Source organism: Dipodomys ordii, unplaced genomic scaffold (genome assembly GCF_000151885.1).
Source record: "Dipodomys ordii isolate 6190 unplaced genomic scaffold, Dord_2.0 Scaffold24, whole genome shotgun sequence".
NCBI classification, from domain to species: domain Eukaryota; kingdom Metazoa; phylum Chordata; class Mammalia; order Rodentia; family Heteromyidae; genus Dipodomys; species Dipodomys ordii.
The window spans coordinates 17,818,781-17,845,034 of NW_012267240.1; the positions used below are offsets into that span (position 1 = coordinate 17,818,781).

Consider the following 26,254-nt stretch of genomic DNA (forward strand, 5'->3'; position numbering starts at 1 on the left):
TTTTGGAGCTGCATGCTGATGCCAGTGACTGAAATGGGACTAAACTTGGAAAGCAAACTTCATTTTTGGATATTTTAGCTATAAGTGCAATATTAAGCAGGTCTGTCAATGAGGAATGAATACACTTGTCTGGACTGGAAAATAAATAAATTTGATGGCTTCGAATGTTACGGAGTTCTTGGTGTGGAAGAGATTCCACTCATCTTTGTGTTATTCTGGGTACTAAGATCCTAGACTTGTCATGCTGAGAAATACAAAGGTTTAAAGTTTGGGATGATGAAGAGTTTCTGGCAAAGGAGAGTAAGAAAGTAACTATAGAAATTTTTAAAAGAAACAGGCTTTCTAGAGAGAAATATACAGGTCTGAATTTTAGTTCCACCAGTTATTAACTATGTTATTCTGTTTTTAGGTATAAAGCAGAAATGATGATGCCTTTCTTAGAGACAGTATAGGGTTTTGTCTAGATAACCCTTAATCTAAATTATCCAAGACTTAGTTTGGCTTTGCCAAAACATCTGGGAGTGTGGGAAGTTTTCTATTTTGCTCACCGTTTATTTTTCTCACAGTGGGATGGGATTAATAATACAACTTACTACAGAGACTTAATGTGAGGAGTAATATAGTGTGGAACAAGAGCTGAGAGGTAGAATGCATGCATGAAGCCCTGGTTTGGCCCCCAGCCCTGCAAAAAAAAAAAAAAAACCCAAAAGAGCAGAAAACCTGGTATACTAAGAATAAAGTAAATAATAAATAATGAAAGAAGGTGTATATATATTACTAACATATAGTAAATAAATCAATGTTAGCTATTATTTTAGGCTGTTTAAAAGTAAACAGAACAAATGTATAGAAAATGCCACATATTAAGAACTCAAAAGATGACAGATATTGCTATTAGCTTCTTATTAAATTCAAATTGTTGAATATGAAAAGATGAGTACAAAGTGGCATTTCTGTTTAGAGGAGTCTTTAACTGGAACCAATGAAATGGATCTTTCTACAACTTCCAGGAAGGAAACTTTTGGAAGTAAATGTACATGTTATGGAGTCTACAATGTAGTATTTTCCAGAAGAAACATAAACTAGAATATCTATTTCTTTTCTTTTTTCTTCTTCTTTTTTTTTGGGGGGGGAGGGGAAGTTCTGGGGCTTGAACTCAGGGCCTGACCACTGTTCCTGAGTTTTTGGGTTCAAGGTTAGTGCTCTGTCACTTTAGATACAGCTCTACTTCTGGTTTTTGCTGGTTAAATGGAGATGAGTCTCATAGGCTTTTCTGCCCAATCTGGCTTTGAACTGCTGTCTTCAGATCCCAGCCTCCTGAGTAGCTAGAATTACAGGTGTGAGCACACTCAACCTGTTACTATGATAAAAAATTATTATAAAAGTGATGTGCAGAGGGGTTACAGTTATATAAGTTGTGGAAAGAGTACTTTATTTTATTTTTTGCTGGTACTGAGGCTTGAACTGTGTGGTCCAGTTGGCTGACCCTAAGCTCCTTTTGTTCAAGGCTAGCACTCTGCCACTTGAACAACAGTGTCACATAAGGCTTTTTCTGTGATTTAATTGGAAATAAAAGTCTCACAGACTTTCCTTCCTGGGCTGGCTTTGAGCTGTACTCCTTAGATCTCAGCCTCCTGAGTAGGTACTATTACAGAGGTGAGCAACTAGTGCCCAGCTTAAGAGTACATTTCTTGCCTGACGCCTGTGGCTCACTCTGCCTATAATCCTAGCTACTCAGGAGGCTGAGATTTGTGGGTCGTGGTTCAAAGCCAGCCCAGGCAGGAAAGTCCATGAGACACTTATCTCCAAAAAACCAGCAGAAAACCGGAAGTGGCACTGTGGTTCAAGTGGTAGAGTGCTAGCCTTAAGCTGAAGAGATGAAGGACAGTGCCCAGGCCCAGTGTTCATGCTCCACAACCAGCCAAAAAAAAAAAAAGGAAAGAGTACATTTCTTTTTGGACAAAGTCGCCCCTTTCCTTGCTCTGTTTTTCCCTCCTGTTCCACCCATAAATTGTATATTTCATTTTCAACAGTCTAGTGAGTACTACTGCTGCATTTGTTCCCTGTTATTATGCTCTTTACAAGTAAAATTAAAGACCAACCCTCAGTTTGGGTGGGTATTTGTGTTCCAAGAGTAAAAGGGAAATAAAAGGCAAGTGGTAATCCTAGCTACTCAGCAAGCTGAGAGCTGAGGATTTGGTTTGAAGCCAGCAAAGGTTAACAAATCTGAGACTATTTTCTCCCATTAACTAGTCCAAAGCCATAAAGCCAGAGTGGAGGTTTGGCTCAGAAAGAAACACACACACACAAGTAAAAAAAGGGAATCTAGGCCCGTTTCAAGCATGACAGTCCAGAAGCAGCTCAGTTTGTAGTCTTTGCCATAAGGTGGGGAACCAGGTCACCAGTTTTGCTACTTTGCCAAAGTCAACCCATACAAACATCCAGTCAGATCACGAAACTAGCACTGTTGGGACAAAAGTCGTAGATTAGACCCACAAGTTCAGCAATTTAGGAGTAAACAAGTACTGTTAACACGTTTTTACAGTATGTGAAGGGGTTCAACATTCGAGAGAAACGAGACAAGCTTTGAAAAAGTCTCCCCGCTCACAGGTGGTGTTTTTGTTTGTTTTTTATTTGTAATGTCGTAGGACATCGAAGGCTTGCGGAAGTTCCCCTGCGGGACTTTCCGAAATCCAGACTCCTTAACTTCCACCTTTCTCACCAGCCATATCTAGTTTTCAATTTCTTCTTCACCTTTCCCAATCACATTTTCCCTTCTTGGATCTCTTCCTTAGGTTCGCACCAGGAAAAAAATAAAAGTAAAAATGTGGCCAAACTTGTCCTTAATGGCGCTCCGTAATTCTACTATTCCTCCACCCTTCCTCACCTCCACTTGGCCCCGCCCCGCCTCAGTCTAGCCCCCAGCCCTTAGAGTTCGCGCCTGCGTATCTCCAATTCAGTCTCTTTTCCTTTCCTGGCGACCAATCCACTTCCTGCCTTCCGGTCCTTGGAATACTCCTCCCCTCTGCTGGGGCCTTGACTGGAGGTTCTGAGATAGTCTGCCCCATATGCTGCCTGTTTGAAGGAAATTCTCTTCTTTGTCAAGCGGAAAATTGAAACGAACCGCTAAGCAAATGTTGGTGCCTATATGAACATTTGCTACAGACACATCAAGGAGAAGGCCTGGATCTGGCGGGAAAAACTGCCGATCCAGACTGGTTTTGGTCTGGCAGTATTGCGGGCAGCCCCTTCCTTTCCCCCTCCTCCGCCCCGCCCCCACTGGCAGCGCGGCCGCGCTGGTGAGTGGCGGGCGGGCGGGCCGGCGGGCGGAGGGAGGAGGGGGAGCGGAGGGAAGGCGGGCCCTCGGCGGCGAGAGCGGCGGGGGGAGGGGAGGGGAGAGGCGAGCGCTGGAGTTGGTGCTGGGAAACCCGGAGCTAATGTTGACAACGGGCTCGAGGTGAGTCCCGGGGAACCTCTTTTCCCTTCGCTCCAACGGCTGGGGGCAGGGAAGCGGGGCCGGAGGGCCCCGGCCTGGACTCTGCCTCCCCGAGGGACCCGAGAGGCGACTCGGCACCCCCGGCTCTCCGGGGGCGGCGGCGGAGCTGTGGAGGGACCGCGGGTCTCCGGGCGCCGTCTTCCTCAGAGCTCGGTCCGGGGGGTTCTCCTCGGCCTGGGCGCCCCCCGGGACCGGCATGAGGGGCGGCGGCGGAGGTGCCGGTCCCTCATGCCTGGGCCGGGCCTCGGGGCCGGAGGCGGGGAGCCCGCTGTGGCGGGTTGAAGGTGTTTGGGGGCGTGGAGCGGGGCGAGGGGAGGTGGAAGAGGATGGGAACCGGGGAGCCGGCTCGAGAGTCTTGGGTGGTGGTCGGTGTGGGATGAGAGGTTGGGGTCGGGCCGGCCGGCCGAGGTGACTGGTACCCCTGAGGTGGGCCGTGTGGCGGGATGGTGTGTTGTGTGTGGGGGCTTAGATGTGTAGAGGAAGGGGATTGGGACGATTATGGAGGTAGTGGGGGTAAGGCTGTTTGGTTTACTTTTAGTCCCATAAAGTGGTTGCTTCTTGGCTTCTTAATCATCCCAAGTCTCCGGTACTGTTGCTAGTATAGTTGAACTAAGGGCAGGTGTATGTGTGTGTGTGTGTGTTGGGGGAGGGGGGTGTTAACAGGAAATTTGGTGTCCAGGGTGGCAAATCAGAGCCCGCTTCTAGGATTGGGGTGAGGTGGGGGGTAACACACAAGGGTGACCAGCCTTTCAAGTCTCTTAAAAGAATTTACGCCTTCTGGGATGCATGATTCAGAAGTAAAACATTGGGTCTTGTCCCTTATTATAGTTCTTGTAGGTACAAATCGTCAAGAAAACCGTTCTTGAATTCTAGTGAAACAACATCCAATTTGAACGTGTCCTTTATATATGAGGACTTTTTAAAAGAAGGAAGTGAAAGACTAGGGAAAACTACCCCAGTGTTGTTCTGCCTTTAGAACATTTTCAATTCAAAACACAGAATGGAAAGGTGGAACAGCATTCTCTTACTCTGTTGTATTTTCAGAGCAGCTCATTGTGATTTCATACACAGTCCATATGGTACTTTGCAAGGAAAGGTCTTTAGTAGGGAAACATCCCTTCTGTTCCCTTTTCCAACCCTGCACACTCCGTGGTCCTATGTTTTACTAGTTAAGTAGTTTTACTTTATTTTGGAACTTCAGAGTATATTTAGAAAACCAAATCAAATATACAACTCAAGTGCCAGAGCGCTATTTTGGGAGCTAAGGAAAGGTAGTTTTCAATCATGGTTTCCTTTTAAGGGATGTCTGAATTTAATTAGATTCAGTTAAGTAGTTTGTAAGAACTAATCATATTTTAACTAAGAAAATAATTTTCATATCGATCATTTTGGCATAGAATCTATTTAAAGTTCTGGATTTTGTGTGAAACACTTGGAAACATTTTAGATGAAATGCTTGATTTTATTAAATCATGAATTTATTTAAATAAGTTTTAGCATTTTACTAAATAGAACTAAATCCTCGGTTTAATTTCTTTAATTCCTATGATATGAATGTATACCCATTCGAGTCATACTGTTTGCCATACGTTTATTTGGATTGTTTAAATATTAAGAGTCTGGATGTAGTGGAGAAGAGTGCCCCGTAGCTACTGAATCAGTTGTGTAGTGTTGGCAGATCACTTTGCTGTTGCCACCTCAGTGTAATCTTTGAGCTATGTAGTAGAATCCAGTTAGAAAACTTAAAACTGTTCAGCATTATATGTAAAAGAGAATCGCCCTTCTTAATGTGTTACAAGTTTAATAGGTTTGTAAGACAGCTGGTAGTGTCTCCCTCTTGTTGATGAATAACCAGACTAAGGAAAAGAGTTATGTTGCCTAGTTTCCGTATGTTGTAGGTTGGAAGGCAAACCTAAGATTCGATTTCAGAGATCATGAACGTTATTTCCACAAGTTACATCGCCCCCTCTACCTGAACCTTTGTAAAAATTTTGTTGACTGGAATTGAGTTCTAAGTATACTTTAGATTTTAGATGTGTGCTTCTAATGTAGAGTGAAATGATTCATTAAGACCATGTCTGGGCTTGATGGTTCATACGTGTAATTCCAGCTACAGAGATTAGGAGGGTTGTGAGGTTCAAGGCTAGTCCAAGCCAAAACAAAACATGTAGTATAATGGTAGAAGTCTGAAATCCCAGTCATGCAGGAGGCAAAGGTAGGAGGGTTGTGGTACAAGGTCAGATACTAAACTAAAACAAAAAGAGTTGGAGGTGTGGCTCAAGTGGTAGAGCATAAGCCTATTAAGCACAAGGCCCTTTACTTCAAACTACAATATGCCCAAACAAAAAAAACCAAAGTAGAATTAGCAGTCTTATTAAGAATCTGTTTTATCATTTTTCTGGAGTGGGGTTTGTCTTAACTTATGAATGACAACTACTGTTTGTTCACAAATACAGAAGGTGTTTAGAGTTTATTGAGTGAATGAATATTGTAGACTCAGAAAAGTTTGGGGTTCTAGTTAATAAATGATGGTCTTTTATGAATCTGTCATGCACCAAACAATTTTTCTGATGTCTTAGGAGAATTTAAATTTGTACTCCTGGGGATTGAACTCAGGGCCTCATGCTTTCAAGTGCTGTCCTTTTTTTTTTAATTTTTTAATTTATTTTATTTTATTTGTGAACATACTGTACAGAGGGGTTACAATTACATGAGCAGGATAATGCGTACATTTCTTACCAAGCATTGCAGCCTCCTCCTTTGTTTATCCTTCACATCCCTTCCCAGTCTCCCTCCTCCCCCCCTGTCCTTCTTGATCTACATACATCCCTAGCTCTTTTGCTTTTGTTCTTATTTTCCCAGGTGGTCTTGCTGACTTTACTGGGCTGCCCTTGAACTTCAACCCTCCTACCTCTACATTCTACAAGCTTGTGCTACTATGCTAGCTTGTGTTTTGAGATAAGAGTCTTACTAACTTTTGCCCAGTCTGGTTCCAACTACAATCCTTTTGTTTCTGCCTCCTGAGTAGTTGGGATTACAGGTAGGCACCACCAAGCCTTACTAAATTTAAGATTGAGTTTGAGTTTGTGAGCGAGGCATTAGTTATAAATTCTGATGTAGTTCTTTCTCTTGTCTGAGAATTGTAGGTTATGTAAGCCTGAAATGTCCCTTCTTGATATTTCACATCAGAAATGACAAATTCTATATAAACATTAATTTTTTCAGATAGTAACTAATATTCCTAAGTAAGATTGTGCTACTATCTTATATCTTATCAGCCAGTGTCTGCCAATAATCTCAAAACATTATGTAAAAACTGCTTAGCTATTACTAGGAACTCTTCCCATTTTTGAGATTCATAATTTTATGATTTCTCATATCACTGTATCAGTTCTGGCCTCTCAAGGTTTTTTATTTTAAGACTGTGCGTTCAGATTCTAGCTCTATAACCCTCTGTGGCAGCCTTGGTCAGGTTACTTGGTCAACTCTCAGTTTACTCATTTATAAAATAGGGAAAAGAATACCCATCTCATAAAAATTTTAGTATTAAATGAGATAATGTACATAAAATGTTGAGTATGGTGCCAGTGAGTAGCTATTTGCATTATACTGTATGGTATTTTCATACTAAGGCTACTTACACTTTTTTATATTTTAGAAGTGATGATTTAAACAGGAGTACCAGCCATTTTTTGTACTGAGTTCCACCAGTGGGTGTCAGGTCAAAATAAATACCAGTGGAAGAGGAGGAGAAATAGGAAAGTAAAAGAGGCTACTAAATGGGTTGTGTAACTCCCAAATTTACTTGTACTGACCTTAGTTGTTTTTTGGTGATACCTGCTTGTCTGCCTCTCTGTCTCTGTCTCTCTGTGTCTCTGTCTCTCTCTCTCTGTTTCTCTCTCGCACACATACATATAATTTGTATGTATGTGTGTTTGGAAGGTTTGGAAACCTTGTGCTGGTGTCTGTTATACTGGCAGGTATAGAACAGATTTTATAATCATTATGTTTATTAAAATTGACTTGTACTAACAAAAAGATTAAAGATCTGGTCTAGTTGGAAATGATTAACAGTCTATTTAATTGGGAAAGGTTACTAGTAAAATTAGAGCAATGAGGTAAAATTTGCTTTATTTTGTTTTGCCCATTGATTTATATTGGAGATCAATTTTTGTTTTCCTTTCCTTTTCTAGCTTATTTTTGGCTGAATGTTATATGAAATAATGAAATAATAGATCATTCTTTCTGCTCCACCACCTCCTTATATGTGTATGTGGTGGTGGGAATTGAACCTGGATTTACCACTATGGAATATTCCCACCAAAAAGAATACACTTAAAAAATACATACATACATATACATACATGAGCATCAAACCCAAGCCTAGCGTATATTTGTTAGGTAGGTTTTCTTTTACTGAGCTCCATCTGTAGTCTACAGTATCTCTCAACACTTAAAAGTACTGCGGTAAAAACTGATTCAATATGTTCTTAATGCAGTGGCTTATTGTTTGGGAATTTATAATGCTCTAATCTGAGCCATATGTATATGAAAGTACATATACTTTTTTTTTTTTGGGTGCCACTTCTGGGGCTTGATCTCAGTCTGGGTGCTGTTTCTGAGCTTTTTTGCTCAAGCCCATGCTCTACCACTTGAGCCAAAGTTCTACCTTCTGGCTTGTTGGAGGTTAATTAGAGATGAGGGTCTTAGGGTCTTTCCTGCTCAGGCTGGCTTTGAACTGGTCATCCTTAGAGCTCAAGCTCCTTGGGTAGCTAGGATTACAGGTGTGAAGCAGTGATGCCCAGCTACTGGGATTTTTTTTGTGTGTGTGTGTCTTGGGCTGTCCCTGTGCTCTTCAGCTCGAGGCGAGCACGCTACCACTTGAGCCACAGCACCACTTCTGGTTTACTGGTGGTTTATTGGAGATAAGAGTCTCATGTACTTTCTTTCCTCCTGGGCTGGCTTTGAATCGTGATCCTCAGATCTCAGCCTCCTGAGTAGCTAGGATTACAGATGTGAGCCACAGTGCCTGGCTGGGTTTTTTTTTTTTTTTTAATGTTTCAGTTTCTCCTCAACTAAAAAGTAAAAAAAGAAAAGCATAACTAATAATTATAGAATGTGGAATTTTACCAAGATTTTCTTAAAATCTCAGGAACACTATTAATTTTGTGTAGTTTTGTTGTCAAGGTGGTTGTTGTTGGTTGTGGGGCTTGAACTCTGGGCCCGGGTGCTGTCCCCTCAGCTCTTCAGCTCAACGCAAGTGCTCTACCACTTGAGCCACAGTGCCACTTCTGGTTTTCTGGTGGTTAATTGGAGATAAAGAGTCTCATGGAATTTCCTTGCCCCGGCTGGCTTTGAACTGTGATCCTCAGATTTCAGCCTTCTATGTAGCTAGGATGACAGGTGTGAGCTACCAGTGCCCAGCTTTGTATAATTTTTAATTTAACTGTTGCTACATTGCATTAATATATTTTGTTTAAAAATGGTATATCAGTAAATACAATTCTACATCTTCGCTTGAATTCTTCACAGATTGTCCTGGGTCACATAATGCCAGCTGAGCGTAAAAAGTCAGCAAGTATGGAAGAAAAAGAATCTTTACTAAACAACAAGGAAAAAGACTGCGGTGAAAGGCGGCCAGTGAGCAGCAAGGAGAAACCAAAAGATGATCTCAAGATCTCTGCCAAGAAGGAGGTCAGTAAGGTCCCTGAAGACAAAAAGAAGAAACTTGAAGAGGATAAGAGAAAAAAGGAGGACAAGGAACGCAAGAAAAAAGAAGAAGAAAAGGTGAAGGCAGAGGAAGAATTAAAAAAAAAAGAGGAAGAAGAAAGAAAGAAACATGAGGAAGAAGAGAGAAAAAAGCAAGAAGAGCAGGCAAAACGACAGCAAGAAGAAGAAGCTGCTCAATTGAAGTAAGAAAATTTATTTTGATTTTGGATGTGAGGGAATGGGAAGATTGGAACATTTTGAGAAAGGATTATTTGAAATAAAACTTCCTGGGTGCAGCTCCTTAAGTCTGGAGTAGCTTAATTTATTTTTAATGACTAGATTATAAGGTCTAGGGTGAGCTAAAATTTTTTAAACCTTTTTCATGGTGGGATAATACTTAATTTTTGGCTGCTTTTCTCATACAGTTCTTTAGTATCTGCTCTATTTTATTTTATTGTTGAGTGCTGGGGATTGAATTTAGGGCCTTACACACGTTAAGCACACACTCTGCAACTGAACCATACCTCAGTCATGGTAGTTCCACTTTCATGAAGAGCTGGAACTTTAGGTCTGGAAAGCAATTATAGTGGCTAGTTTTGACATTGTCACTTAACCATAATTCTTTTTGAGCTTTTTGATTAATTATTTTAATTTTCTTTTTTTTTCCTAAATTAAATCATGATGGGTGCCACTGGTTCACACCTTTATACTATCTATTCAGGAAGCTGAAATCTGAAGATCCAGAATCAAAGCCAATTGGAGCAGGAAAGTCTCTTTATTTTTAAATAACCACCAAAAAGATGGAAGTAGAGCTGTAACTCAAGTGGCAGAGTCCCAGCCTTTAATGAAACAGGGACAGTGCTGTGGCCTTGAGATCAAACCCCAGTATCAGTATATCTCACACACACACACACACACACACACACACACACACACACACACACACACACACACACACACACACACACACACACACACACACACGAGATGCTCAGTTTCACAGTAACTTTTCTACCTTTCTCTTGCCATTAAAGAGCTTAACTTTTTACTTGGAAAATTTGAAACATGGTAAAAATCAGAATGGTATAATAAGTCCCTCTTTCCCCACTATCAACTCAACATCATCAATTATCAACTTTTTCCTTCTTGAATATTTCAAAGCAGCATGTTGTTATTATCATTTTTATTTATTTTTGTTGGTCCTGGGACTTGAACTCTGGGCCTGGGCGCTGTCCCTGAGCTCTTCAGCTCAAGGTGAGCACGGTACCACTTGAGCCACAGTGCCACTTCTGGTTCTCTGGTGGTTTATTGGAGATAAATGTCTCATGGACTTTTCTGCCCAGGCTGGCTTTGAACCGCTATCCTCAGATCTCAGCCTTCTGAGTAGCTAGGATTACAGGCATGATCCACAGGCGCCTGGCTTGAATTGTGCTTTTTGAAGATTTGCTTTCTCTGCTAGTCTTGTGTTTGCATGTGGCTGGGAGCTTTCTAAGAGATACTCAAATATCCATGCTCCCAATAGTAGATGCAACCTCCTTTAGTGAGAAATTGTAAAATTATAGGATAGCTATGGAAAGATCATCTCAGAAAGAGGGAAATATATTTTCATATTGATTTATATTATAAAATTACATATTTGGTTATACCAAAGTCAGATTATTGATTCTTTCCCTTCCACCCTTGCCCAAACAATCATTTCTGTAATTTAAACTATCTCAAATGGAAAAATGGGTATATATCTGTTTTTAACCTATTTTCAGGGTAAATTACATTGAGTTTTTTTGTTTTTTGTTTTTTACTTTTTATTTCAGGGTTTTAATTTTATTATTGTTTAATTTTTTTTTAACTGATAGTTTTTCTCTGGTTCCTTTACAGATTTTCTAAGTTATACTTGAATTTTTCTGGCCCCAGACTTAAAGGTTGATTAAGCTATGGATGGAAAAATAGAATCTTAATATTCCATTTTTTTTGGGGGGGGTGTTGGTCATGAGGCTTGAAGACTGGGCCTGGGTGCTGTCCCTGAGCTCTTCAGCTTAAGGCGAGCACTTTACCACTTGAGACACAGCTCCTCTTCTGTCTTTTTGGTGGTTAATTGGAGATAAAGAGTCTCACTTACTTTCCTGCCTGGGCTGGCTTTGAGCTCGATCCTTAGATCTCAACCTCCTGAGTAGTTAAGATTATAGGTGTGAGCCACCAGCGCTCAGCCAAAATATTTTTAATGCTTTTTTTGGGTGGTACTGGGCTTTGAACTCAGGACATGTGTTTACTAGGCATGCACTCTACCACTTGAGCTAAACCCTTACCCCTTATTTTCTTTTTGTTTTTGAGACAGAATCTTGGTATTTAGTTCAGGCTAACCTGGAACTCGCTGTCTAGCTCAAGTTGGCATTAAATTTAAAGTCTTTCCTGCCTCAGTCTCTCAATTGCTAGGATTAGAGGCATGAGCCACCATATCCATCCTATAATGGTTATTCTTTAACCAAATGTACATATTTTCTATTTACCCAATATTTTTATGTTTTATATCTTTCTCAAGCATAATATTGCATATTTTTTATTTTTCATATTGAATATTATGTTTTTAATCCTATTAATTGCTTATAGACAGAATGGTTGTTAATGATTGTTAATTTGGATCTAATCAGAATCCTTCATTCTCCCTTCTGTATTCTAGACTGTTATTGTCTGAAATTATTAATAAATGTCTTCAAAAGTAAGGAAAAAGGGCTAGGAATGCAGCTTAGTGGTAGAGTGCTTGCCTAGCATTCATGAAGCCATAGGTTCGATTCCTTAGTACCACACAAACAGAAAAAGCCAGAAGTGAGTGGTGCTATGGCTCAAGTGGTAGAGTGCTAGCCTTGAGCAAAAGAAGCTCAGGGATAGTGACCAGGCCCTGAGTTCAAACCCCAGGACTGGCCAAAAAAAAAAAAAGGGGAAAGGGCAGTCTGCATTATTTTCTTTGCCTGCCTGCCTGCCTGCCTGCCTGCTTTTCTTCCTTCCTTCCTTCCTTCCTTTTCCTATCTTTTCCTTCCTTCCTTTTTTTTTATTGCCAGTCCTGTTTATGTGGTACTGAGGAATCGAACCCAGGGCTTCATGAATGCTATGCAAGCATTCTACCACTAAGCGCATTCCCAGCCCTTCATCTTTCTTCCTTTTCTTTCTTTTCTTTTCTCTTTTTTTTTTTTGTGTGCTGGTTCTGGGACTTGACCTCAGGGCCTGGCACTGTCCCTGCATTTTGTTGTTGTTGTTGTTTGTTTGTTTGTTTTTAATGGTTGTGGGGCTTGAACTCAGGGCTGAGCACTGTCCCTGAGCTCTTGTACTCAAGGCTAGTGCTCTACCATTTTGAGCCACAGTGCCACTTCTGGTTTTCAGGTGGTTAATTGGAGATAAGAGTCTCACAGGCTTTCCTGCCCTGTCTGGGTTTGAACTGCTGTCCTCAGATCTGAGCCTTCTGAGTAGGTAGGGTTACAGGTGTGAGCACTGACTTCTGATTTTTTTTTTTTTAACAAGGTTAGTACTGCATCACTTGAGCCACACCTCCACTTCCAGCTTTTTTTGTGTGTGTGTGTGGTTAATTGGAGATAAGAGTCTATTATTTTTATTTTATTTTATTTTTTATTTTTATTTTTGTTTACAGTCGTGGGGCTTGAACTCTGGGCCTGGGCGCTGTCCCTCAGTTCTTCAGCTCAAGGCTAGCGCTCTACCACTTGAGCCACAGCGCCACTTCCGGCTTTTGTTTTTCTGCTTATGTGGTGCTGAGAAATAGAACCCAGGGCCTCAGGCATGCAAGGCAAGCGCTCTACCACTGAGCCACCTTCCCAGCCCGAGCTAAGAGTCTTATGGACATTTCCTTCCTGGGTTAGCTTTAAACCATGATTTCTGAAGTCTCAGGCTATTGAGTAGCTAGGATTGATTACAGGTGTGATCCACTGGCACCCATCACAATCTGCGTCTTTTATTGATTCTGAATACTGAGATGACTATTTTTTTTGTTTTTTGTCGGTTGTGGGGCTTGAACTCTGGGCCTGGGTGCTGTCCCTCAGCTCTTCAGCTCAAAGCTAGCGTTCTACCGATTGAGCCACAGCACTGCTTTTGGCTTTTTCTGTTTATGTGGTGCTGAGGAATCCATCCCAGGGCCTCATGCATTCGAGGCAAGCACTCTGCCACTGAACTACCTTCCCAGCCTGAGAGATGACTTTTTTATTGGCTTTTACTCTTATGTGATTTACAATTGATACTTATGGAAGTTTTATTTGTATTTTGTCTTTTACATAGAGAGAAAGAAGAATCTCTTCAGCTTCACCAGGAAGCTTGGGAACGGCATCAGTTAAGAAAGGAACTTCGTAGCAAAAACCAAAATGCTCCAGAAAACCGACCAGAGGAAAATTTCTTCAGCCGCCTAGACTCAAGTCTGAAGAAAAATACTGCTTTTGTCAAGAAACTAAAAACGATTACAGAACAACAGAGAGACTCCTTGTCTCATGATTTTAATGGCCTAAATTTAAGCAAATACATTGCAGAAGCAGTAGCTTCCATTGTGGAAGCAAAACTGAAAATCTCTGATGTGAACTGTGCCGTACACCTGTGCTCGCTCTTCCACCAGCGCTATGCTGACTTTGCCCCCTCACTTCTTCAGGTCTGGAAAAAACATTTTGAAGCAAGGAAAGAGGAGAAAACTCCTAATATTACTAAACTAAGAACTGATTTGCGCTTCATTGCAGAATTGACAATAGTTGGGATTTTCACTGATAAGGAAGGTCTTTCCTTAATTTATGAACAGCTAAAAAATATTATTAATGCTGATCGAGAATCCCACACTCATGTTTCTGTGGTGATTAGTTTCTGTCGCCATTGTGGAGATGACATTGCTGGACTTGTACCAAGGAGAGTAAAGAGTGCTGCAGAGAAGTTTAATTTGAGTTTTCCTCCTAGTGAGATAATTAGTCCAGAGAAACAGCAGCCTTTCCAGAACCTTTTAAAAGAGTACTTTACATCTTTGACCAAACACCTGAAAAGGGACCACAGGGAGCTCCAGAATACTGAGAGACAAAACAGGTGATTTTCAAATGTTTCTCAGAATTGAGAATTTATTTTGGAGCTCATACTTAAAATGCTTAAAGTCTTCAACACTGAAAGAACTTATGGAGAAGGGCTCCTTACAGGTGATTTTTTAACATTCCAGGAAAATTTCAAAATGTAATGGTTGAGCCATGTTCAAATGAATTGACAGTATATTTCATTTTTGATTTGAAATGAATCTGGCAAGGAAATGGAAGATTTTGCTTTGTGGATATGTTATAGTGATTTCAAAAACTGACTAATAATTGGGCATAAATTTTCTTTTTCTTTTACTTCAATTTACTTGCTATTGTTTTCTGTTATATATTTTAGGTTATTAATGTCACTATTGCTACTTGCTGATTTTAAGAAAATGAATCTTTTTTTTTGTTAGTCCTGGGGCTTGAACTAGGGCCTGAGCACTGTCCCTGAGCTTCTTTTTGCTCAATGTTAGTACTCTACCACTTGAGCCACAGCACTACTTCCCAGCTTTTTCTGTTTATGTGGTACTGAAGAACTGAACCCAGGGCTTCATGCATGCTAGGCAAGCACTCTACCACCAAGCCACATTCCTGGCTCAAGAAAATAAATCTTGTCAGTATTTCAGATCAAAATTTTGAGAAACAGTCAACAAGATTTTGTGACAACTTCTTAGATGCAATTTCACAGAGTATTTATAGAAGTTGTCTTTCTGGGGGTGCCCATTTAAGATTTTGGAAAAGTAATGTATTATGCAGTGGTAATTGGTAAAAAGATCTGAGTAAGGAGCCACCTTTGATTGTTAAAAGAAATCATAGAGACTAGTATCTGTGTCAAGGAAGCATCTGCAGAAGTTGATGCAAGTTGTGGGTTTTAGGTCAACTTTTAGGGAGGGCTGAAGGCGTGAAGAAAGGTGGCAACTACAGTCATAGCTGAGTGCAGCTAGTTGAATGACATGGTTGAGAATCTGAAATTCTTGTTGATTATCAGTTAGTATGGGGGAGTACCTTTCTATTGTTCTCAGAAGACTAGTGGAGCAGACTGATTTTAGTAGGTACCACTGGAAGATGATTAGCTTAACCAGATGAGACAGTAATTGTGTGTGCCAGTAGAAATACTGTTAGGACATGGTCACATAGGTACATAAATGATGTGGCTAAATCCTGGTGGCCAAAAGTCATTTCTGTGAGGATTTGAAATGGTAATGGTTTAATCAGTGATTCTGTTGAGAAGAAATAAAAAGTTGGGCACAGTGTCTAGATTCCTAGACACTCTACACACCTAGGTACTGGAGGCAGAGATCAGGAGGATTTAAGTTTGAGGCCCACTAAGGATTTTTTTCCCCTCCTTCCCAAAATTAGACTGCATCTCAAGAAACAAACAGCTTTGGTGGTTCACATCTGTGATCCAAGTTACTTAGGAGACATAAATAGGATTATGGTCTTGGGCCAAAAGCATGAGATCCTAGCTGGAAAATAGAAAAAAAAAGCCAGGCTTGGTTTTACAGTCTTGTAATTCCAGCTGTCTACATGTTAAGGAAGAAAGATCACTTGAGTCTATGAGTTCAAGACCAGCTTGGGCAGCATAGTAAGAACCTATCTCAAGAAAAAAAAAAGGGCTATATCTGTAATCTTAGCTACTTGAGAGGCTGACAGCCATAGAATTATGGTTCAAGTCCAGCCACCAGAAAAGATCAAGAGCGCCTATCTCAGAAATAATCATCAAAAATAGGGCTGGGCTGGTAAAGTGTAGCTCAAGTGGTAGAGTCTCAGCATTGCAAATATGAGGCCCTGAATTCAAAGCCTAGTACTGCCTTACCCCTCCCCTTACAAAAAATAGGAAAAAGGATTGTTACCCGTTTTGTGCCTTTGAATTTTAATGGCCACATTTCAGGTTTCCTAATTACAAGTTGCAATGTTTGGACATTTTCATAGTTTTCCCCCCATATCTCTCTCTCGTATATCACAACTGACTTTTTAAATATGATGGTAGCATTAGTTTTACTGGCTGTTTTAAGGGTTTGTTTCCTTTTGGTTCTTCAGTGGAGCACATCTACAATGATTTAGCAGTTAGCTTTCTAGTTCAGGAATCTACTTTGGGATTCTTAGCAGATCTTATCAACAGGTAATATTCCTCAGGATACTTTCCCAAGGAGTTCATGCTTTCTCCACCGCTCCAATGCTGGGCACATCTGTTTTCTATAAATTGCTATATCAAGGTGAAATTTGACTTCTCATGCAATAATTTTAAAAAATAAATTTAGTTCTTTTTTTCTGGTACAGCTACTTAAAAGTGAGGGCTCATGAACTCTTTACCTGTTCACATGAGTAAACAGTAAATAGAAAATTCTGACAGCATTTCATAGTGTTGGTAATGGCTGGGGAACAGTCTTTGAGGGCAGATAGCTTGAAACACATTGATGTAGGACTTGTGAACTCTTTCCTTATGTGACAGAACCTTAGATATTTGCATACTGAAGAGGTGTTTTCTTCCTCTCCAGACTAAATACCTCCAGTTCTTCAGTTTGTCCCATGATTTCCAGGTACTTCACTATCCTTCGGGCATTTGTTTTGGATGCATTCTTTTCTGTGTCTGACTTATATTGCTTAAAAGTTTTCAGCTGCCCTGTCATTCTTTTGACTTTTTCTTAGAATTATTGACATTAAAGCCTTATTGCTCATATGAACTGCTGTCAAGCAATTTCTTCACTTTGAACTACTAAAGAAAAGATTTAAGCCTAAATACATATTTGCTGATTTTTTTTTAGACTTTATTCAGATGCTTTTGGAGTACTATTTTAACTAAGGATGATTTTATATATTGATTATATGTGCATTATTATATGCATATCTATATTATATATAGATACCTAGCTTTGATAAAAGACCTTTATTCATTTCTTATTTAAGACATTGGTAAACAGCTTTGTGGCTTTCTTTGAGAAACATCCATTTTGATACAGATCTGTGGTAATGAGTATAGAATTGTAGTTAGCATTTTAGAAATTATTTATCATGGCAGACTGGCCACTTAAAGATATAATTTGGAGGTGATAACTTTAAATACCATATAGAATAAGTGCTTATGCCTAAATTAATTTGCTCATGCCTGTTTAGGCAATTTTAGTAGTAAAGGTGCAGGTACCTGACAGCAAACATGATCTAGGAAGGGGATTAGACACAATCCAATGGTAGTCTAGTTAATCTCTTTCCTACTATGAAAGTACATGATTGCTAAAAGTTTCTCCTTTGTAGTTGTTATCAAGTATATGTTTTCATGGGAATAAATCATGTGCAGTAGTTTTACCCACTATGGCTTCTATTAGGTGTGATAGTGCTCAAAAATCAGTCTAGCTAAGATTTTTGTCAAGATGGTAGAATTTATTCAGAAAAAAATTTAAGATAATTTTGAAGCAAATTTTTATGACAATTTGATAAGAGTTCAGGCTTTGAAAAGTAAAACCTAGTAGTTTTTTCTGGATCTACTTCATGATTTTTTTTTAAACAAAAATTTTAGTGTGTTATTTATGCGACTGTGTAAGGTTTGGTACTATTGCTGTTTTTTTCCTTCTTAGAGCTAATGGAAAGTTAAATAGTAGTTGGCATTAAAAAGGTCTTGCCAGGGCTGGGAAGGTGTCTCAGTGGTAGAGTGCTTGCCTTGCATGCCTAAGGCCCTGGGTTCGATTCCTCAGCACCACATAAGCAGAAAAAAAAAAAAAGCTGGAAGTGGCACTGTGGCTCAAGAGGTAGAGCGCTAGCCTTGAGCTGAAGAGCTGAGGCCCAGAGTTCAGGCTCCATGACCAGACCAAAAAACAAAAAACAAACAAAAATAAATAAAAAGGTCTTGCCCGTGTGTGTGTGTGTGGTTGTGTGTGTGTGGCTGTGTGTGTGTGTCTGTCTGTCTATCTTGAACTCAGGGTCTGGGTGCTGTCCTGAGCTTTTATACTCTGGGCTAGTGGTCTGGGTGCTGTCCTGAGCTTTTATACTCTAGGCTAGTGCTCTGTCACTTGAGCCACAGCTCTTCTTCCAGCATGTGTGTGTGTGTGTGTGTGTGTGTGTGTGTGTGTGTGTGTGTGTGTTTCATTGGGGATAAGAATCCTATGGACTTTTCCTGCTCTGGTGGCTTTGAACTGTGGAGCCACAGCTCTTCTTCGTGTGTGTGTGTGTGTGTGTGTGTGTGTGTGTTTCATTGGGGATAAGAATCCTATGGACTTTTCCTGCTCTGGTGGCTTTGAACTGTGGTCCACAGCTCTTCACATCCTGAGTAGCTAGGATAATAGGTGTGAACCACTTGTACCCAGTAAGTTCTTGTCTTTAGTACAGTGGACTTTGGCAGGTTTCTTCCTGCCAAATGCATAATGCATTCTGTGTGTAATCTTAACTGATCCCTCATAGTGTCTCTGAAGGAAAAAATAGTACCAGGATTTACCCACTGTAGCAAGGATAGCTTTTCTTCAGTTGCATAGCATCCATCATTATAAGGTTATTAAGTCACTCGGTATTTAGTCAAATGCTACTTAAAAGCCCTAAAGAAGATACAAAATAAGCACCCTGATCTGGTTAGGCTTGCCTTTGAAATATGCATTTGAGAGACATTGTAATTTCTGTATAAAATATGATGTAGGTAATAGTAATTTGAGAGGAAGCATAGTTCCAGTATTTAACAACATGGATAGTGAAGCCAGGTTGCTTGGCTTCAAATTTTAGACCTGTCATCTACTCATTCTGTAATTTTGAGCAAATTACCTGGTACCTTTTTCCTTCAATTTTCCCATCTGTAAAATGCAGATAATATACTGTACCTCTAGGGAAAGAACAGTCATATAGTGAATTTATATGTGTAGAAAGCACTTAATAACAGCATCTGGCACATATAAAGTGTTCAGTAAAAATGCTAGGCTATTAGGGTGTCATTTGTGTAATCTTCAGGAAAACTTTTGAGTGAGACTTTCTCACCTTCATTTGAAATTTAGTAAATTTTTTTTTTCTTTTGAGATAAGGTCTCACTTTGTAGCCAAAGCTGATCTTGAACTACCTCAACCTCAGTGTTGAGATTATAAACATGTGCCACCTTGCCCAGCTCATAGCTTTTTTTTTTTAAAGATAATGTAAAGCAACAGGCAATCTATCTAAAATAACAAAAAATTAAGTAATAATAAAAATGTTAAGATGGCTAGGTGCTGGTGGGTTCTGTAATCCTAGCTACTCAAGGAGGCTGAGATCTGAGGATTGAGGTTCAAAACCAGCCCGGGCAGAAAAGTCTGTGAGACTCTTTATTTCCAGCTAACCACCAGAAAACTGGAAGCGTTCCTGTGGCTCATATGGTAGAGCACTCACTTTGAGCTGAGGAGCTCAGGGATAGCAAGCACCAAGCCAAGTTTAATCCCTATGACTATGGAGAATAAAAAATACATAGACCTATTACAAGGCATTAATGGATTTTCTTGATTATGCTTATGCTTTATTCAGAAATGGGGTATATAATGTTTTGTTAGGGTTGCAGTATTAAGCCAGTAATATAAAAAACACCACAAATCAAGGATTGATGTACCTTAACTATGCTTCTAGACAAAGATAGCTCATAGCTATTGGATAAAAGAGCTTCCTATTTTTGTTATAATAAAACTTGAAAGTTTTTTTTTTTTTTTCCTTTGGTCAATCCTGGGGCTTGTACTCAGGGCCTGGGCACTGTCCTTGAGCTTCTTTTGCTCACTCTAGCGCTCTACCACTTGAGCCACATTCCTAGCCCTACTTGGTTTTTTACTTTTTAAAATTTATTTGATTTTTATTGCTTACTCTTTAATTATTTAAAAGGGTACTAGTTTATGGGAGAAAATAAACTAGTTAAGGAGCATTTAACAGTGAAGTGATTTTGTTAACTCCAGTCATGACAAGTCTGTGGCATGTGGACAGAGTTTGTATAGCATATGTTGTAAGAGCAAATTTTACCTTTTTTAATAGTGGAGAAAAATTCTTAAAAGTAGAACAATACTTTGTGAAATATGTAAATTAAATGAAATTCAAATTTCAGGATCTATAAAGTTTGTAACAGTGGTATTTATTTATTGCAAATTAACAATAGCTGTGTTTTTGCTGTAATGGCACGATTAAGTATAATTGTAAGGAACATCTTATCCTCTGTAAAGCCTAAAATTATTTACACTCTTCTTTTCTGTAGGAAAAGTCTGCTGGCTTCTGGTTTATGACATTCTCAAAAAATAGTTTCAATGTAACTATGTAATAGATGTGTTTTTAAAAAGATAGTAATTAAAATGATGTGATGAGTTATTTTTAGCTTTATTTTACTTGCATTTTTAGTGTTATATTCTCATAGAATATAAGAAATTGTAGTGAGAGATGGGGTGTGTAGTCTATGGTAGAGTAATTGTTTACCATGTATGAGCCCCTGGGTTTGATACTGAGCAACAGCAAAAACATTTTAAATAACACTGATATAAAGAGATAATTTTTTATCACATGTGTTGATAATGTTTCATTGCTTCACAGATACATTCTTTTCTTCCCTTCCCCTTTTCCTCTGTTCCCTTCCTTTCTCCCTCTCTCCCTTTTTCCCTTCCTCTTTGAGTTAGGGATTCAACCAGGACCTTGCACTTGCTAGGCAAATCCTTTTCTCTGCTCAGTATTCCTATTCCTGTAAAAAAAGGCTGAGCCCAGGTGGCTCATATCTGTAATCCTGGCTACTCAGGAGGCTGAGATCTGAGGATCACGGTTTGAAGTCAGCCTGGGCGGAAAAGTTTGTGAGACTTATCTCCAACAAACCATTCAGGAGAAGCTGGAAGTGGCGCTATGGCTCAAGTGGTTGAGTGTTAGCCTTGAGCACAAAGAGGCTCGTGGACAGACATAGGCCTTGCATTCAAGTCCTAGGACTGGCAAAAAAAAAAAAAAAAAAAGATGAAGCTACAGATCTTTTTCTGTGAGCTTCCTTAAATTATACATCCTGCCATACGTAATATACACATGATGTTTCATTTTAAGTCATTAGAATCTATAATGATTAGAGCTTTTCAATAATACCCAGGCTTCTATGATGGCTTATTTCTTTGCTGTAAATTGTACACACACACACACACACACACACACACTCACACACACACACCTTTTGTGGATTTAAACATGATTAGTAAATATATATTAATAAGGGTTACAGATACCTGATCATGTTGATATCAGAAGTTAAGTCTGTTCTTTGGTATCAGTATTTACTTAAGCAAGTGCTTTCTCCCTTAGAATTGTTTTCACTCAGTCACAACCTAAGTATTGAATAGTTTGGTAAATTTGTGCTCATGGAATTCAGACTGGTATATAGGGGTTATAGAATACCTCCAAACTTTTAAAGTTTTAGTTTGGTCCTAGTAGGTCTAGAGAGGGACTGGAACCCACACACAAGAATCCATCAATGAATAAATTTACTTTGAGTTGACAAAATGTAAAACCACAGGCAAATATTTGAATGTGAGGTTGATAGTAGAATAAGAACTGTTCATTTTCTGTTCTGATAAAATAGTTATACTTGGCTATTGCTTATACCTGGGAAGTTTTAGTATTGTAAGTCTTATCAGAACTTTAGAGAAATAAATTTACAAGTGATGTTATTCTGGGATATTTCCAATTTCTTTCCAAATAGTGTATAACATTGCATCTTCATTGTTATTAGAACCATTAATATCCCTTCTTAATATAAATTCCTTCAGAATGAGCTCTTAGGTTTGTTTGATTATATACTGCAGACATTTTAAAATAGTTTACTCTTGAACACTAACTTGAATTTCTAATTTTATTAGCTTTAAAATCTTCAACATTTCTTACATTAGAACTTTTGATTTAAAGTTCTAATAGGCCCATTTGTAGAAATGCTAGAGGCTTACAAATCATTCTAAATAGTGGCTTTTTATGGATGTGAATATTTTTAAATGTTTTGAGTTTTAAAAAATTTTTAAATTCAGAAACTTTGTTTTGTCAGTGGTGGGGACTGAATTCTGGGCCTGGGCTCTGTCCCTCTTCAGCTTAAGGCTAGCACCCTACCTCTTGAGCCACAGCACCAATTCCAGCTTTTTTCTGCTTATGTGGTGCTGAGAAATTGAACCCAGGGCCTCATGCATGCAAGGCAAGCACTCTACCACTGAGCCACCTTCCCAGCCCAAAAGATGACTATTTTTTATTGGCTTTTATACAAATATAGTTGGCATTTTGACTATACATTTGATTGTTTTGCATTCAAAATAATTGGTGACTTTCTGGTATTTGGTTGTAGAGTAGGAATTGTGTCCTCTAACCCCTGAGTTGGAGTAAGTGGTGTGGGTGTTCAGTTGATACTTGTGAAATGGGAAAACAACCAATACTTGACACTGTAGATTGAGAATTAGCTATATAGGAGATGCAGGCTCTTTTAAGATTGCTTGGATTTAAATAATGGAAATTTATATTTAAGAATAATTGATTTTGGTTAAAAAATTTTTTTTGTCAGTACTAGGGTTGGAATTCAAGGGCTTCACACTAAGTTCTGTTGGCTTTTTACCACTTGAGCCACACTTCTAGTCCTGCTTTTTTCCTCGTTCTTTTGGAGATGCAGACACCTGGACTTTTCCTCCCTCTCTTGGCCTTGAATGACATACTTATGAACCTAAGTCTCCCCAGTAGCTAGGAGTATAGGCATGAATCACTACCTTTGGCTAAAATCTGCTGTTTCTGAAAAGTGACTTACATAGATGTGTTAAGTATTTTTGGTTAACTGTGTATTTAGAGGAATGTGACATAACAAAATAATAAAATTTTAAATTGTTTTATATTTTGTTATATGTATTCATTGTAGAAGTTTAAAAGTAGCTGATTCTTTTTATAACCAGTGCTTTTGAAAGCTAATTTGTTAGTTGCAAGAAAACATTTTTGCTTAACTGTCACAGGAATGTATGGTGGTAACAGGATTTTAAATAACCTCCTTATTTAGTAATATATTATAAATATGGTATTTCTGAAGTCCATGCTTCATAATCTTTGAGGAAATTTAGTTGCTTTAGGTGATTTTGAGTATAGTCATTTTAATTTTTGAGGTATGTTTAGAATTTTTTGTCTAGAATTTTTGAGGTGATAAATTAGCAAAAACTGCACAATTTAATAAAATCATATTCATACAGCATTTTCCATATAACAATGATCCCACCTGTTTTGATAAGCTTCTCAAGATTATTTTTATCATTTGTTTATAGGCGTATTCTGCATTCTAAAGGGGAGCTAAGTGAAGATAGACATAAGCAATATGAAGAATTCGCCATGTCTTATCAGAAGCTGTTGGCAAATTCTCAGTCCTTAGCAGACCTTTTGGACGAGAATATGCCAGATCTTCCTCAGGACAAACCAACACCAGAAGGTAAGATGACCTTAAATCTAATTTTCAAAAAACCAATACTATCAATTGACACACACACACACACACACACGCACGCACGCACGCACGCTGGAAGTGGCACTGTGGCTCAGGTGGTAAAGTGCTAGCCTCAATTAAAAGAAGCTCAGGGACAATGTCCATGCCCTGAGTCCAAGTCCCAGGTCTGGCAAAAAAAAAAAAAAGTTTCTTCAGGCACCTGTGACTCATATAATCTTAAGCTACTCAGAAGACTGAGAACTGATGATCATGATTTGAAGCCATCCCAAGTAGGAAAGTCTGTGAGACACTTATCTCCAATTAACCACCCAAAAGCTAGAAGTAGAACTGTGGTTAAAGTGTTAAGAGCACTATCCTGGAACAAAAAATGTGGAATGACGGCACATAGGTCCTGAGTTCTAGTCCTACTACCAGCATACACAAAAAAGTTTTAATTTCTTTTAAATTAATAACCTTCCAAAGCTACTTGAATTACATTCCTGAATGAGAAAGGGTATGTAGATAGAGAATATTCATATGATATTGTAGTGATTTCTTCAGATTCTTTTGTGATGGGTATCTTTAGATTATATCCAATCAGGACCAGTCTTAAACCATATTTGGAGGTATAGAAAGATTTACTTTGTGAAACAGATAATGAGAAAGGTGAATTGGATTTGGGGATTCTAATATTTATAGATTTATCCTTATTTTTAATTTTTTTGGCTATGTTGAGAACCTGATTCTTTCTGTTTTTTAATTTATATAATTTTTAAAAGGGGTTTCAATTCCACGAGTCAGATTATGAGTACAATGCATCTGTATACCCTCAACTTTTGCATATGTATATTGAATATAATGAGTATTTGTTCACCCTTTTCCCCTCAGTTTATGGTCCATCTCCTCTCCTCCAACATGTTTGAGCTTCTTAGTATTCATTTTGTTAATAGGGAGAACCTGTTTCTATTTCTTGACTAAGCATTCATTTTATAAACACAAGTTTTCAACTTAAGCCCATCCTGAATCTGAAATGTGACCTGCATATCACAAATAGCTTCACAAAGCCAGGTGCAGGAGAGAACTAGTGATAGTGGCTGGTGTGGGGGTTGGAGGAACCCAAAAGACATCTCTTTCTTTCTTTTTCTTTTTTTCTTTTTTTGGTCATTCGTGGGGCTTGAACTCTGGGCTTGGGTGCTATCCCCTTAGCCTACTAGGATTACAGGCGTGAGCCACCAGAGCCTGGCAGACATCTCTTTCTTACATGTTTTCAGCCATGTGTATCTCTAGTAAGCAGAAGCTGCATGCTCTGTTTCACAACCCAAGATTAGCATAGGCCTTAGTGGGAAGAGTGTGTGTTAGCACATGTCCAGTTGCTCAGTGCTACTAGAAATTGATTTGCATAATCCAATGGATGTGTGTTTATAACCGATGTGTCATACTCTAGCTGGATACTGGTGGCTCACACCTGTGATTTTAGTTACTGAGAAGACTGAGGTCTGGCCGGGCGCCGGTGGCTCACACCTGTAATCCTAGCTACTGAGGAAGCTGAGATCTGAGGATCATGGTTCAAAGCTAACCCGGGCAGAAAAGTCCATGAGATTCTTATCTCCAATTAACCACTAGAAAACTGGAAGTGGTACTGTGGCTCAAGTGGTAGAGTGCTGGCCTTGAGCTGAAGAGGACAGGGATAGCGCCCAGGCCCAGCGTTCAAGCCCCACGACTGACCAAAAAAAAAAAAAAAAAGACTGAGGTCTGAGGATTGCAGTTTGAAACCAGCCTGGGCAGAAAGAAAAGTCCATGAGTCTTTTACCTCCATTTACTAGAAAGCTGGAAGTAGAGCTGTGGTTCAAGTAGTAGAGTGCTAGCTTTGAGCATAACAAGCTCAAGGACAGTGTTTAAGCCCTGAGTTCAAGTCCCAGGACTGGCACTAAAAAAAAAAAAAAAAAAGAGGACTCTTAAACAGAATCTTTTACAAAGATGATATGTAGTATACAAAGCTCTAGTTTAAAATTTAGCACTACAGGTATTAGGTGTTTAAAATACATGAAAACTTGGTGCATAGTTACTCTGGATAGGAAGAGGCTTTTATTCTTGAGGGATGCAAACTAGCTCCCAAAGGGTCTTGCAAGGACCCCTGGAGAGGCAACTTTCCCAGGTCCAGAACCAAGGAGGTAGAAACAGAGGTGTCCATGTCTGAAATTTCACTTCAGTCTGTTTGTATGCTATATTAGAGTGTATGTTGTATTAGAAGCATCATTCCATTCACCAGGGTCATCAGGGTTAGCAGCTTGATGGGAATCTGTCCAAATCTTTTTATCTTTAAACAGAAAACATACATAATTTGATTTTTTTTTTTTTGTCGGTCATGGGGCTTGAACTCTGGGCCTGAGCGCTGTCCCTCAGCTCTTCAGCTCATGGCTAGCGCTCTACCACTTGAGTCACAGTGCCACTTCCGCTTTTCTGGTGGTTTATTGGAGATGAGAGTTTCACAGACTTTCCTGCCTGGACTGGCTTTGAGCCGTGATCCTCAGATCTCAGCCTCCTGAGTAGCTAGGATTATAGGCGTGAGCCACCAGTGCCCGGCCCATAATTTGATTTCTATGAATATACCTTTCTCGTTAATTTTGGTAAGAT

General features: G+C 39.3%; 1 protein-coding gene across 1 annotated transcript in view; it reads left to right on the plus strand.

Annotated features, from left to right (window-relative positions):
- Positions 1–3,377: 3,377 nt before the first annotated feature.
- The window catches only part of Upf2 (UPF2 regulator of nonsense transcripts homolog (yeast)), a 101,235-nt gene continuing 78,358 nt past the window's right edge, over positions 3,378–26,254 (plus strand). The window contains exons 1-4 of the mRNA XM_013014705.1: positions 3,378–3,457; positions 9,029–9,408; positions 13,481–14,260; positions 23,466–23,626. Of these exons, the coding sequence (XP_012870159.1) occupies positions 9,047–9,408; positions 13,481–14,260; positions 23,466–23,626 (1,303 nt within the window). The 5' untranslated portion in view covers positions 3,378–3,457; positions 9,029–9,046. The remainder of the gene's footprint in view (positions 3,458–9,028; positions 9,409–13,480; positions 14,261–23,465; positions 23,627–26,254) is intronic.